Source organism: Arachis ipaensis, chromosome B3, assembly GCF_059453495.1.
Source record: "Arachis ipaensis isolate K30076 ecotype BB chromosome B3, ASM5945349v1, whole genome shotgun sequence".
Taxonomy (NCBI): Eukaryota; Viridiplantae; Streptophyta; class Magnoliopsida; order Fabales; family Fabaceae; genus Arachis; species Arachis ipaensis.
Window position 1 is genome coordinate 14444398 of NC_142438.1, and position 16525 is coordinate 14460922.

The 16525-nt window shown below is 29.0% G+C and overlaps 2 protein-coding genes across 2 annotated transcripts; one reads left to right on the plus strand and one right to left on the minus strand.

Annotated features, from left to right (window-relative positions):
- Nucleotides 1–972: 972 nt before the first annotated feature.
- Nucleotides 973–6083, plus strand: AGL12 (AGAMOUS-like 12). The gene is made up of 7 exons (XM_016332604.3): nt 973–1657; nt 1981–2074; nt 4616–4677; nt 4901–5000; nt 5134–5175; nt 5389–5430; nt 5729–6083. Exons 1-7 carry the CDS (start codon nt 1476–1478, stop codon nt 5840–5842), a joined length of 636 nt encoding a protein of 211 aa, XP_016188090.1. The 5' UTR covers nt 973–1475; the 3' UTR covers nt 5843–6083.
- Nucleotides 6084–10830: 4747 nt separating this feature from the next.
- LOC107629728 (uncharacterized) lies at nt 10831–14900 on the minus strand. The gene is made up of 4 exons (XM_016332603.3): nt 14262–14900; nt 12342–12524; nt 11985–12256; nt 10831–11896 (listed from the first exon to the last, which is right to left on the minus strand). The coding sequence occupies exons 2-4, from the start codon at nt 12508–12510 to the stop codon at nt 11300–11302; spliced, it is 1038 nt and encodes a 345-aa protein (XP_016188089.1). The 5' UTR covers nt 12511–12524; nt 14262–14900; the 3' UTR covers nt 10831–11299.
- Between the last annotated feature and the right edge of the window lie 1625 nt (nt 14901–16525).

Consider the following 16525-nt stretch of genomic DNA (forward strand, 5'->3'; position numbering starts at 1 on the left):
GTTTGATAAATTGCGGTCACGATGAGAGTAGTAACTACCATGACAGCGTTGCGTTGATGTTCTCTTATTTACATTCTACTGCGATCTATTAGTATGAAAACAAGTGATCGAAGTGACTTAAATTTTAGTTTGTCTTCGCCGTTGGAATCATCATCAACCGATGCACCACGTTTTGCTTTAACTTTCAATAATGTTTCTGTAATCGTTGGCGCATGAACTTCAGTTAAGTCTAATCACTTTATATATTGCAAGGGGTAATTTACTCTTTATTTTAAAGAGGGTAGGGTAGAATTCACCGAAATATATATATAAATCAACAAGAATCAATGAGTGAGAAAAAGATCGACAATGATACGTGTATATCAAAATTAGCCATTAAAGTATATATTAAAAATAAATTAAACCACATATATTTATATATAAATACAATAGCTGATTGTGATTTGCGAATAACATTTTTGAAAAAAGGTTTATGTCAAATACTTTATTATATATACACTTGGTGGCACTCAGCTTTCTTCAGAAGCAATAAAAGCTACTTTTTTTTTTCCTTTTCTTTTTTGTGACTAATATAATTCTAATATTCAGTTGGAATGAATGACAGGACCGAATACCAATGGCAAGAAAGAAAATAAAAAATTCGGATTTTGACTATATGCAACAATGATATTAATACTATATAATATGATTTGATTCCTCGTCCTGTAGTTCAGCTTAGAGTGCGCCAGAACTAATCTCATCAAAGTAAAAAAAAATAAAAAGAGGTATCAGGTTAAGATATTACAACAATTGAGCTTAAATTAAACCCGTTTCACGCTTTACAAGGTTCTACTTTACCAGATTCTTGATTATATTCCAGCACGGTTTGGCAATTTAGCATAGGTTAATGTGCCCTCTTGTTAATTATAATTTTTAATCTAATGTTAGTAACATGGAAAAAGCACTTTCTAATAATAATAGGGTTCTAAGTGCAAAACAGAAGAGAGTGTAGCATTATGATTATGATTATTATAATTATAGAACAGCATATATACTATGGAAAATTGAAATTGTGGCCTTGGTAGTTGGTATGCAGAGCGAGATTTTTATTTGGTTGGCAATATAATACAGGAATAAAGGCTGCACATAAATTATTTAAGTTGAAAAATGAAATGAACCATATTCTATGGTTGAAATGACCAGATGAACTTTGGTATCACATGCTTTGAGTGATGTGATCCATTATGAAATTAAATTGGAACCAATTGATAACTAAACATTAAAGAAAGCTTAGTGAGGTGTAAAGTTTGTGGCTGATTCCCTTGTTGATCATAAGGTGAGGTTATATATAAGGGGTTGGATAAAAGCAAGATTGAAGCAATTTCGTTAGAACAAGTTTGAACAGATAAAGAGGTACTACTACGTACCTGGTTGCAGCAACCTCGAAGCTAGTTCAAACTAGTGGGAGGTTGTGTGCAGAGAAAGCGCACACATCAATGGCTCGTGGAAGAATTCAGTTGAAGAGAATAGAGAACCCTGTGCACAGGCAAGTTACCTTCTGCAAGCGCCGAGCTGGCCTTCTCAAGAAGGCTAAGGAGCTCTCTGTCCTTTGCGACGCTGAAATTGGCCTTGTCATTTTCTCCTCTCATGGCAAGCTCTATGAACTCGCCACTAAAGGGTATTACTATTATTACTCTTTTTACTGTTAGATAATTTGATAGATTTGACTAAATTATTATTTAACAATTTTTAACTATCAACTTTATATGAAAATAATTGTATGTGAGTTTTTTTTCAACTATCAACTTTATATGAAAATAATTGTATGTGAGTTTTTACTGGGTATTATTGTCAATTTAGAAGTACATGTGTGGACATCCATAAGATTCTTGCATGCATGCATGTATTAATATTATGGTTTGTACATTTAACTTGTGTGATAATAATAACAATAATAATAATAATAATGTGCACGTACATGTTTATATGTGGAAAAATAAGAACCATGCAAGGGGTGATAGAGAGGTACATGAAGTTCACTACTGGGGCGGCTCAGCCTGAAGAACCACCAACTGAACCGCATCATCATCCTCTTGTATGTCTGATCTCTCTCTCTCTCTCTCTTTCTCTTTTATGTTAATTAAGTAGCTACTAAGTGTCATGTTATTATTGCTAGCTGCATAGACCAAAGGAGAATTAAGGAAATTAATTAAAGGCAATAAAGCAAATATGCTGTTAATTAAAGAGGAAAAGAATATGGGAATATATATAGCAATTTATTGTTGTCCTTTAATTTTGTTTAGTATTATAAGGAGTGGCGGTATTAGATGCGGCTTGGTGCATTAAGTCACGGAATAAAAATAAAAATATATAATAATGAGTAAAAGTTGTGATCATGGAATGTTTTCTTGTCTGCACTCTCCATTACCCTTTTGACACATAGGGCCTAATTATATTATATATTATTCTATAACCATACAACCTTGTAATTCTATGAGACCTGCCATATATAAGGACTTCTCTTGCTTACCAATTAAGTTAAGGTGGTTTCTAATTAAGTTGTCACGAATTCATGATATAAAAAGATTTTTTAACATAATGGGAAATAAAGAAGAGATCATGTTTATGATATGTCATTTTCTCATGCATTCACTATATAATTTGATCTTTAGTGCTATACACACACATTTTATTTGTCACTTATTTTTTGAGCATATATATTACTGCTAAATTAACAGCTTCCATGAAGCATAATCAACAACAAAAACCAGTAATTACAGCTAAAATCAAGAACAGAAGTGTTTATTAATTAATTTATTTGAATCTACCAATCTGGTTTGCAAACCTAGAGTTAATACAACCAAGGAAAATATGCATGATTTGATGATATACTATGTCATTCAATTTTATTTTATTTTTTTAATGCCTTGAAGAATAGTTCTAGTATCCAACATCCTAATTCAACTTTAAAACAATCTTTAGTTTCAATTTATTATTGCAAGTAGTGCACTTTTGTACATTATGAAGAGAGTTGCACGTAGTACTAAAAAGGAAGAAAAGTTTCACATTCATTATATATTAAATTAGACTGTTGCTTGTATATATATAGCTGGATCTTTCAAATAATATTGAGATTAACTAAACCACTAAAAATATCCCAACAAAGATTTAGGTGTTTATAAAATTATTTTTAAAAGATTAAAATAGCAAAAATATTCACAAAATATATAAAAACGTATGTGATCAAAATAATCAAATATTTTTTATATATATTTTAAAAAGGAATTTTGAAGATCGAATTTCGATATAAGCATAACCAAACAAATAAATAAAATGTTTTCATCTTTAATTTTTATAGTTTTGAGCCAATTAAGTGAATATTTTTTTTTGCGTTATTTTAATAGCCAATTTTTTTTTAAAACAATAAAAAAAATGTTTAGAAATGAGTTTCGTTCTCACTTTTTATATGCATTTTCTAAATCATTGTCCATATATTTTCAAAAAACAAAGTTATTTATTAAATATAAATTTTATTTTTTGTTTATAAAAAAATAATTTTATCATGTTTTTAAAATTTTATAGAATGTTTTTATATTTTAATCATGTCCGTTTGACTTGAGTAAGAGTTTTTTTTGAGTTTGTATATATTTGATATAGGCATTCTTTTCTTCTTTTTTTTTTTTCCTTTTTTGTCTTAGCATGGAAAAAATGTGAAGACTCATGTACAATATATTTGACTATATTACAATATAACAAATTTTAATTATTAATTATACATAAAATTAATTGCAAGTAAGTTTTCACTTATAAAAAAAAACTATCCATACCAAATATATATCTTTCATCCTTCATGGCCAGTATTATTTATACAATTAATCTCATATTTTTCCAATATATAATAGGTGGATATACTATTCACTATATAAAGAAACGAGAGCCTTTTCTCTATTTAGATGGTATGTACTACTTATCATCATTTTCATTTGGCATTGATAGATGAATATAATTAGTTAGAACTTAGAATGAACTAGGCTCCATATATTGAAAGGATTGTAATTGAAAGAGAAAAGTTTGAAAAAGCAGAACAATGAAAGAAACAAAACTTGTAATTCAAGAATGAATGAATAGTATTGATACTAATCTCAATTACATTACCAATGAGTTTCTACCTCTATATGATGACCTATTCTCACACTGCACTGGTTAGTGTAACAGAATTACCTAAAATAACAGATTCATAACACTCATAATTAACTGTAACTACTTTTTTTTATATCCTTTACGCATATATTGTTGACACATATATATGTAAATGTAACATATTCCATATATATATTTGGCAGTAACTTTACCAATAATCTTATTGAAATTTTTTTAAATATTTCAGAAATACTAATGTTTAGCATTTTTAACCCTGACCCCAATTATAAAATATATATAATATACATAAATAAAGATCAACCATTAAAATCATTGAAGTACCGATATTTTTAGAATATTTAAAACTTTTCCAATCTTATTATTATTATTATCCTATTCGTTCTGCATTCTTGTTATCAACATGTGCATCATCACAATTGACCACTAATGTTAATTAAGTAACATGGTTCCCGTAATTAATCATTTAATTGTCTAGGATGCTAAAGAGGAAGCGGATGTTCTAAAACAGGAAATTGACACATTGCAAAAGGGAATCAGGTACCAAAGAATACCAAGAACTATTTATTACACAGTGAAAACTCAGGTGAAGTCGACTTCACATGAAGTTGATATTTGAGAACTGTTAAATAAAAATTTAGTCAAATCAGTTAAATCATCTAACGACTCTCAAGTATTAACTTCATGTGAAGTCGACTGCACCTGAGTTTCCACCTTCATTAGATAAAAAAAATGAACGATATTTTCATGTCTGTTGTCGTAGTTATTTGTTTGGAGGAGGAACTGGGACAATGACAATCGATGATTTACAAATCTTAGAGAAGAATCTCGAGACTTGGATTTATCAAATTCGCTCAATGAAGGTACTAATCAATAACAAGCACGTCCATGATATATTAAATTAACTATATATTAATTATTATCTATTAGTTAGTTTCAATTTTGATATGAATGAAATGAGTAGTAATCCCCAGTTTGCATATATATGCACATCAGATGAACCTCATGTTACAAGAAATTCAAGATTTGAGAGACAAGGTTAGTGTAAAATCATTCAATTTCAATTAATTTTGATTGTCATATAAAGCTAGTAATTTCAACATTTCTTCCTTTTTATATTATTTTGAAAATAAAAATTTAAACAAAAGAGAAAAATTAAAGAAACGTGAATGTATGTGTATTATTAATAGTATATGTATTTTGTTAACTTGATTTGCTGAATCAATTTTTTTTTCTCTTTTGCATTTGAAGGAGGGTACACTCAAAGCAGCAAACAAGTTTCTCCATGATAAGGTAATTAATTAATAACACGTTTTTTTATTCATTAAGCACAACTTTACTTTAAATTGGAAAGCATGTGATGAATAATTAATTAAGGTAAAAATTTATATGCAGTTGTCTTAATATAAATTTAATAGTTGATAATTATTAGATAACAATTTAATTAAACATATCAAATTATTTATCGATTCTCATTAACGGTCAACTTCACATTAAGATCAATGTATACAAGTTTTTACTGTTAATTAATTATATATGATTTGGTCAGGGAAATCTAATACGCATAATATATTACATTATTATTTTACAGATTTTGGAGAATACAACTGCATTTACTAACTTTGCTCCATTTGCTACTGACTCAACTTACCCACTAACTATACAAGATGGGATTTTTCCAGCTCTAGGAAATGTACTTGGTTAATCATAATTATTATGTCATATATATGTTTTAGTGACTTATTAAAGAACTAGATGAATATTAATGTGGTGTATAATTACTTAGACATTATTGAATAATGTTGTATGAACAATATATAAGATTTGCCCAGTGGTGTATGTATGTGCAACATTGTGTTGTTGCAATACTATATATCTAGAATAAGATTATCATGTGAAAAATAAGTATGGTTTCTATTATTTTACAGCTTGTATAATTTCTTCAATAATGTCCTTTTGACTGTAGTGTATGTAAAATATTTTGCGTGGTATATGAGGGATCGAAAGAAGTTAAAAAATGGTAGATAATATATCCATGTAGTTCTTTTAGCCTTATATATACACGATGTACTTATTTTATATTTTTCAATTTTTTTATCGTTTAATTATTATATATTGTATTATTATTTCGCTTTTTTATATATGTATATTTTCACATTTTGATATATACCAATAATATTTTCTTAGGCTTTAGGCTTTGTTTGGAAGTTTTAATAAGGTGGCATACATAAAATATAGAGGGTGAGAGAAATCAAACATGTAGATTTCTTTTTTTTTTTTTTTTCTTCCTTTGAAATGAATACATACACCTCTGAATTAAGAAATTGTTGGAAGCCGATAGTTTTTAGTATTTTTATTATTAAGTGATTAATATAAATATTAAATTATTTTTAATAAATAAATTTTATTAATTTATATGTATAAATTTAAAAAAATAAATAAAAATTATATTAATTTATATATACAAAATTTTAATAAATATAAATATAAATTATTACTGATTTAATACATGCTAGTTAAAAATAATAATATTTATTAACTATTTAACATTGCTTTCTATATATTGTTGGTTCATTTGAATATGTATGTGAGTCTTTTTCGTTAATAAAAGATTAAAAAAAAAGGTTAAGAAAAGAAAAGAGAATTACTACAAAGGGAGTTTGTGTTTGAGGGACATTATGGTTATGGTGATAGAGCTTAGTGGAAGGCCATGCAACTTTTGGTGCTTGCGTGATCATCTCTTCCATGCGCATTAGTACCTTAGCTTGCAGCCCAGCACCATGATTTCTGCGTAGCAAGTTTGAGCACAAAATTCTATGAATGTATCATTGCTTATAAAAGTTTCACTTTAAGTTTATCCGTATGTGTGAGAGATATATTTATAAGAATGATGAAAAATCATGTTCAAGCTAAGAGTTTTACTTTTTAAATTGGTTTCATATATTTTTAAAAGTTGTATTTTATCAAAGAGTTTCATCTCATCAAAAAGAGTTTTATATTTTCGGGAACCTTATATTTCTATGACGCTCACTTATGTAAGAATTTCTTTTTTTATTTTCGTGAATTTTTATATAATTTTTTTTATTTATCTTATGTTAGGTTTTTTTTTTTTTGGGCTAACAATAATAAAACTTTATATCTCTAAATCATAAATATTTTGATAATATATCATCAAATTATTCTTCTCAAAAAATTAAATTGACTAAGAAAAGATATATTGTAACAACTCAAACTACCTGCTAGTATGATATTGTCCGCTTTAGCACACAAAACTTTACGGTTTTGTTTTTGATGATAAGAATGATAGCCAAAATCCTCCACACTCACTCGTTAAAATGCGTCATGCTATCATCCCTATTGTCAAAGACAAAACTATCAAAAATAAAAATGTGAGAACTTGTGTGCTAAAAAAATCTTGGTGGTCAAAGAAAAAGAGGTGGCATATTACGAAGTGGAAGATCCTCCAATTTTTCTTGCCCTCAGAGTTAGGTTTGTGCTCGCTTTATTTCCATCGATTTACTTAGAATTTTAGCTTTGCTCATTTACCTTTTACCTTTTACCTTTCATAATCCAAGAGATTTTTTGGCTAAGTAAAATACAAAAAATGACAACAAAAAATTATAATATTAATAAATCTGACTATAAAAAAAATTAAAATTAATTTGTGACCATAAAAAATAAATTTTTATAAACAAAAGTACTTAGATCTTAAAAAATAAAAACGTATTAAAACTTTTAAAATAATTCTTCCAAACTAACCTAACAACTCTCAAACTCTAACTTTATCTCATTTCCAATCTTCAATATTCGTTACCACCACTCCAATCTCTCAATCCCTCCCTCATCCACTCCATTCCCTCTCCTCACCCCAATCCCTTAATATTAAATATTTTTTATTAAAGTAATAAAATAGTTAATTAATTACCAGGAAAATTGAAAGCACATATGAGAATAGAATAGCACGCGGCGCAGAGGAATAATATAAGGATTGCTTTAATTTCATGCATGGTGGGACATATATTACGTTTGATGGGGCTAACATAATAGCACTCACATGGAGCTTCTTAATCCCTTTCATTTTCTGGGTGTGAATCTGTCAATATAATTATACATGTTTATGATTCCTTAGCTTCCATTACAAACAACATACACCATATATATATACTTATTAAATAAATTCACACTCTGTAAACCCTAATTATTGCATTGCATCCACACAATAATAATAACATGAAGGAAATTGTCACGCCAACAAGTTTAGTTAATACGGTCAAAAATAAAAAAGTCTCTCTCTGACTTAGAACTACACCACTACTTTTGATACCTTGGAATCCACAACTTAATGATCAGCGGTTCCTCCATTTCTATGGCTGCTTATTACTTTTCTTTATTTAGCGTTGTTACAGCCACCTGGAACATGATTCATGAGTGTGTTGGTGCTTTAAAGAGAAGAAGACCATGTAACTTGACTTCACAAGAACTAATACCATATATATAATTAAAAAACTAAATGAATAAAGTCTTATCTCTATCTCTATCTACATCTCTATCTCTGCACTGCCCTTATAGCTAGCTTGTGCTTCTTCTCTCTTGCACATATATATATACTACTCTCATCTCTAGCTAGCTTATATAGTTCAATTGTCATTCATATTTTTAGAGAGAGAGAGAGAGAGAGAGCTATCAATATATCTCCATTCACTGCCTGTGTTATCTTCTATGCCGAAAATCTCTATGTCATCTGTTCTGTATTATACTTATTACTCTTAGTATACTATAACTACTAAACCATATGTGTGGTGCTTTTTTCATCCCTGCTCTTAGCTTCTTCTTTATATGTTTTTAGAGATAACTAATTTTGTCTCAGGTGATTGGTTGTTTTGATATTGTTGACTTAATTTACCAGGCCTAGTAAGATTTCATGTTTTCTGAACCAACTAGCTACCATATATATCTTTCTTCAAATAATTACATGCATAATATATACACATATACATTTCTACTCTCATCTATTGCCATTTAATAATTTTATTTGTTAAAATTTAAAGTTTTCTCAACAAGTCTTAAAAGTAACAAATATTATAAGACACTTACACTGTAAATTTTAACAATCCTGTCAGATAAATAATAAAAGATGAATAACGTGAACTGGTTTACTAATCATTTAAATAAAAATTATATTTAATTAATTTAAAATTAATTTTTTTTAACTTATTATTTAGATTATTAAGAAAAAAACATTATTGTCCTCTGTACTTTTTCAAACCCTAAATATCATGACTCTAATAATTTCTTTTCGATGATATATATTGCCACTTGGAATAACTAAAAAGCTATCTTCTTATATAATATAATATATATAAACCAATTTCAAGCTTAGGCTATACATATAATATCTTCGATATTATTGCTTGCCTTCTAAATCAAACCTCAAAGATTTAATTGAAGGCACATGCGAGACTTGGCAGCAAAGAATAAGTGTGGTACCGAGCTCCCTCTCATTATCTTGTCTATCTAATATCATTCACTACTGTCGTTTATTATTCCTTTTTTTTTTTTTTTTTTTTTTTTTGCTTCATCATCAAATATTAGCACACAAGCCATATTGATAAGGATCTCAGGTCCCTAATGTGTGGGGACAATGCAAAATTCTATGGTTTAGATATGTGATTCTTCAATTCCAACTTTTTGAGAATATATATTAATATAATCATACTAAATATATATTAAAAGTAATCACCTAAATTAGTTACGAATGTAAAAAATATATTAAAATATAAAATACATATTAAAAATAAAATAAATTACATATATATTTATTATATAAAAATAAATAGACTAATTTTATTATATTTTAGTGATTGCTTTTGATGTGTAAATAATATTTTTTATATATAATATATAATTAAGGTCTCATTAACCTTTTGTCTTAATTAGCATAAGATATTGATTCTCGACGCTCGAGAGCTGAGGGACCATCTATCAATCATCATTATACTTTTTAATCTTTGTTTCCAAGGAAAGGAAACATGCGACAAATATGCGGCTATATATATGATAGTGAAGATCAAGAGTAATTATGGATTCAAATATTATTAATCAAGGTTAATAAACATTTTCATCTCCTGGCCTTTTTATTCAATATATAATCCTGAGCCCAAAGATAATATTTTAATTATTGTACCACTTCCGAAGAAAGCCAAACCATATTCAATGAAGAAACAATAAGTTATTGTTAAACACAGGTTTTACTAATATGGTGTAACTCAATTTGACAATAGTTTAGGTTGGTGGATAGATAATAAGAGTTTAAGGACGAATTGAAAATGTTTAACCATGAATATGTGTTAAATAAATTGGATTAGTCAGTCTCTTGTATAGGATGAAATGTTAAATATTATTAGAGATATAATTATTTATGTATTTTTTATTAATTTAATTTTTTTAAAAAGATAATTTTATAATATAATATTAAATTTTTTATAATTAAAAAATTTAAAATTTAATACTTGTAAATGTTGACTTAAAAAATAAAAATAAACTTTTACTAGAAAAAAATTATATAAAATTTGCGTAAATTAAAAAAAAATTTCTTATATAAAAGATATATATCTCTTCTTATCAACTGAAATTTTTAAAAGTAGTAGTTTTATTACAACTATTAAAAAGCAAATTCGCAACAAACAAAGAATATATGGAACAATTTATTTCTTTTAATTGTAACATACAAACACAAATACGATACAAACACAGGTCAACAGTAATCAAATAAAAACAGCAGCTGTTGCTGTTTGAGTAGTTTTGACTTAGCTACAATGATAAAAACAAATTTAAGTAGTGCCCATCATAATAATCCGTAGCAAACAATACAACTTAATTCAAACCCCGCAAATTAAAACTAAGTAAGGTGAATATGTCTTGTTACTAACTATTTGACTGTCATAATTAAAAATGGTGGAGGCATCAGAATGAAGCTAATAGTTAAATTCATGCATGCCCTCCATCCCATTATATATTAGCAGGTTTATATATGTACATGAACTTAAAGAGTAGTTGCAGTTGAAGATTTAATTGTATCTAATATATATATATATATATGTAAAATAATGTAATTAGTAAGTACCCAAAACGAGGAATTTATAATATGGTGGAATCCATGATGCTATTTCCACAAATCAATTGGGGAGGTGAGGGAGTTTGATGTTGATGCAGCATCATTGTGAGGCACCATAACAATTTCCTGTGTGAGATCTTGTACAATACTATTAGAGGATGCATGATTATCATCTTGACTAAGTTGTGAAGCAACAAACTTGTCAAGAACTCTCCAATCAAGAACTCCTACTTCTTGTTGTTCATTATTGAAGAATGACTGAAAACTCGGGACTTGTTCTCCTCCTCCAATTGGTGGTGGCATGATGAGTTGTTCAGAAATGGAGGAAGGTGCAGCAGCAGATTGTTGATGAGACTCTAAGAGTGGAAGCTGAAGGAAGGGGTATGACGATGATGATGATGATGGGTGATGAAGCTCTTTCTTGATGAGAGGATACGGTGGTAGCTGCATCAAATTGGAATGGTTATTGGTGGATTGATGAAGAAGAATAGAGGATTGTTGCTTTGTTGGCGATTCCATCATCATGAATTCTTGGTCATCGTACCAACAAGAAGAATTAGGAGACTCATCATGCTCTCTCATCATCATTTTACGCATCGTTGTTACTCTCTTCTTGAATACTCTACACACCACCCATCCTTCTTCCTGCATCCATGCATGCATGCATTCATGTGTATATGTATATATGTATGCAAATATTTGTATGAGCGAAAAATATAGAGTTAAAACTTGCCTGTGGTGCGGCATTTTCATCGGTTTCAAGGCGATATTCGTGCATGATCCAATCCGATTTTTGTCCATTAGGAGCTCTCCCTTTATAAAAGACTAATGTCTTCCTCATCCCTATGAGATCATGCTTTGAATATATAGCTTTGTCTCTTCCCGTTGCTTTCCAAAACCCAGCTGCTGTTGCCCTATTTGTTCTTGTTCCTGTTGGATACTTCTTATCCTTGTGGCTAAAGAAATACCATTCATTCTCCTCTTCTCTTCCTATCCTGCATATCTCTTCAAAATTTGAACAACTTATTCATTAATTAACAATATATATGCCTCACAATACATATAGTCTATGCATGCATGTGTATTATACCTTGAAGGTCCCATGGCTCAATTTTGTAGAGGTCAACATCTTTGATTACATCAAGCTCAATCTTCCTTGAACTAACCTTCTTCCTAAGGTAGTAATCAACAAGTTCTTCATCCGTCGGGTGGAATCTAAAACCCGGGGGAACATGACAAAAACTATTCATATTCTCCATCCAATTTTTCACTCCTGCAAAAAATATATAGTAAGATACTTCCATCCCCTTAATGCATTGTGCCTTCACTTGCCCAATTTATTACGCTCCGTTTATTTACAGAAATAAGACACTGAGACATGGACATTAAGACACAAAATTATGTTTGATTGAGGAGATATGAACAGAAACAGTGTGTCTAGAGACACTAAATTAGTGTATTTTATGTCTATCCTGACAGAAAGGACACGGGAACACTAACAAAGGACACAACTTATTTTTTATTCTTTTTTTTCATTATTTTTATTCATTTTTTATAATTATATTTTTTTATTATTATATTTTTCATCTCAAATTTTTTGAATGAAAAAAATTGAGAATAAATTAGATTTTTATAATTTGTTCTAGTTTATCACCAAATAAAATACAAAAACATAAAATTTTATGTCTCTATTCATCAGTGTCTTATCCTATCATGTTTTCAGTGTCTTGTTCTGTACTATTCTGAGAAAAAACAAAACGCAGCCTTAGTGACAATGCAAGAACACCTTTATAATAATTTATTACTCTACAAGTTACTTTTATCCCTCTTGCTCTTTCAATCCCTAACTATTTCATAATAAGGCCAATTCGGACATTTTCCAAATATTTACAGAGTAGCGTCTTTTAAGCTATAAACTTACACCATCTAATATTTACTTTTGATTATATCAACAAGTGCCAACAATAATGAAAAACAATACCAAATTAATTACACCTCCTACAGTATGTACGTAGTAGTATAATGACGACATAATTAATCCAATTATAAGCATAGGGATTTAATTTGTGATATTTGAAGACGGAAATATAACAAATTATATTGTATATCTCCCCCCCCCCCCCCCCCCAAGTGTCTCATCAAAATGTGCACATGTGGCCTATAACATATAAGAACCATGGAAGTGAAAAATGTTGTAAAAGAAGAACAAGAATTGATATCCAATATGGTTTGTCGTTATAAAGTGTAGATGGAGAAAAAAGCAAGACCATGATGATATGATTATGCGTGTGAAAATGTTCACATAGTCAACACACATGTGATAATGGACATGCACACACACAATACTAACTAAGTATGTTACTAGATCAACATATATATACATACAATATAGTGCGTGTCACTCATTGTGATTCCCACTGATTTATGTGACCCATGCTTCTAAAGAATAAAGTTCATGAACCTTCTTATTATGTGTCACAGTATGTTTAGCCAAATAAGACACAACATCCGAGATCATCAACCATTCAAAATATGAACATGGAAATCAAATCTGCCCTTTTGTTTTTTTCATTAATTTTGATCACTTTTAAGTAATTGCTTGTTTTTAACATCTCCAAATTAATCTACAGAAAAGTTTCAATACCTCCATCTTATAGAACAAACTGCACATAATAATGACTTTAAGATATTATTAATTAATCAGTATTTTAAGAGAGTACTAATTAAGAAGCTAAGGTTACTAAAATTAAATATTTGAAATAAAATAAAGAATCAAAATATCAAAAGATATGCTACTTTCTGTCATTGAAAATGTTAATAATTACTTTAAGAACATTGGTTATTAACAAAATTCATAAATAAGCATACTCTATTTAATTAGTGCCACAATACATGTCATACATATATTAGAGACTCTGTATATTTAATTTATAACTCAAGATATCATGAATATGTAAAAAAGAAAAACTAAAAAAGGTAATGAAATGAGAGAAAGTGTATGAGAGCTCACAGAAACAAGTCTTAGGTTGCGTGGCAGAAATCGATAATCTTGCTCCGGAAATGGTGAGTAGTGCTTGAGTTTGAGTTTGAGTTTGAGTTTGAGAATGAGATCAAAAGATAGTAGCTAAAGACAAGTCCCTCGGGAATGGAAAGCGTTTCAGATCCCGAGGAGAAAGAAAAAGGATGAACAGAACAAGCACAAGAAGTGAAGAAGGCACAGAAAGCAAGGTGTGATGAGGAATAAAATAGAAACCCTAATGAATAATAATGAGTGGATGCAGTTTGGTTGTGTTTGTTATGTGGCAAAGAATAACAATATGTGTAGTGTTATGTCACTGAATTGGTGCAAAAGTTTTGAAGAAAAGGAATTGAAGGAACTAACGCGGAGATTAAAGATGGCAGATAGAGCCAAATGGTTGGATCTCTCAGCTGCCACCTCTACCACCATCACCTAACCATAAACCAACAGAGGACAATGCCAGATTTTGCTCTCCCTCTCTCTCACTCAATAAGCTAAGAGTCTCTTTCTAAATCCATATCTGTCTTGTGTAGAAGCTTAAGAGAGAGAGAGAGAGAGAGAGGAAGTTAAAGGGTTGAATGTGAGAGGAACTAACTAAGAGGACAGACACATGAAGAATCTTAAAGGGATTTCAGGAGTTACTAAAATTAACAATTTTTTTTTTGAAACATATTATTTATACATGAAAATGAGCTACTTATTATTTTTTTTATTATTTTTTTTTTACGAAAGATAGGAGACTCGAACCCGCAACCTCTTAATTGAGTATGGAGAAATTATGTCATTTGGACTATAATTCATTGGCAATGAACTACTTATTATTTATATATACATATATGTGTTATTTAATTTATTATAATATATATTTTATACTAATAACTGATTTTAATAATATATATATATAATATGATTATATTTTTTATATCGATTTAAAATTATTTTTGTTAGTCAAATATTAATTAACTAAAAACAATAAATTTTATTAGTTACATATCATTGCTCTTTGTAATATATATAATATTATCATCTATTGGAACTTCTAAATTTATTGTATTAATTCTTTTGTTAATATATAATATACTATTTGCTATTGCAATTATTTATGATAAGCTATAAAATTATTTTAGGAGAACTATTACTACAATAACTAGTTTATATAGTGAAAGAGTTTGAAATTTTATCAGATTTTTTTTATCCTTAGCTTGATATAAAACTCTTCTTTAGATGTTAATCCCACAATACTCATAACATAATATTCTTTTTAAGAGCCAATATTTCAACAATTCTATTTTGTGATGACTCCCGCTAGGGAGATAATAGACTATTTGTACAATGTATATAATAGACTCTTGACTTTTTGGATCTAGCGCTCTAATACTATGTCATGATACTATTCATTCCAAAAGTTTCAGCTGATGGAAAAAAATAACACTAATGGTTATATTTCTAATACTCCCTAAATTTTCATTGTACATATTGTACAAATATTTCGTTAGTTTCTCGTACTTTCCCTTTTGTGATACTTCATTTGGCCTTTTGCTAATTAGAACTCTATGCAAATTGTCCTTTTTAATTGGTTAGTTCTCAATGTTACAAGACCTTAAGAAAATTATTATCATTACAAAAGTTAATTTATATGAACGAAGAGTTAAAAGCATTGTAAAACTCTTTTTCAAGTGTTGCCTTCGAGATGAAATATTTTCTAAATATTAGCCCCACGAAATTCATAAAATTACTCAATTTAATTTATTGGTTGAATTTTTTTTTCTATTCTTAAAAATTAGAGTAAAGAAATGTCTAAAAAGGGTGTGTATGTTGGTGGTGACGTAATGGAACAGGCAACGCCCTAAAAGAAAAAGGAAAAAAGAAAAGCAAAAGTTACTACGCTATGTATGAGGCATGGTGGCCCCTATTTGGCCCCATTCCAATTCTTAGTCCCTACCATTTTTCACCATCTATCCCCTTCTTACTTGCTAGCTAGTACTGTAATTGATGAATCAAATTTTGTGATCATCAATCATGAAGTGACACTATGGATGTTCTATTGGGACACTAGACATACATGTGCCAAATCTTGATAAGCTCCTTCTTCTCTCTTATTCTTGTCCCTTTCTAATTAATTCTCTGAGATTCATAAGCTAAGTGATAGTTGTTCAGCTTATTATTAAGCTAATGATACAATCCTTGCAGGCTTTGTATCTGTGTGTTAATGTAAAAAATTCTCATCATCTTAACCAACCTAGCTAATTAGACCA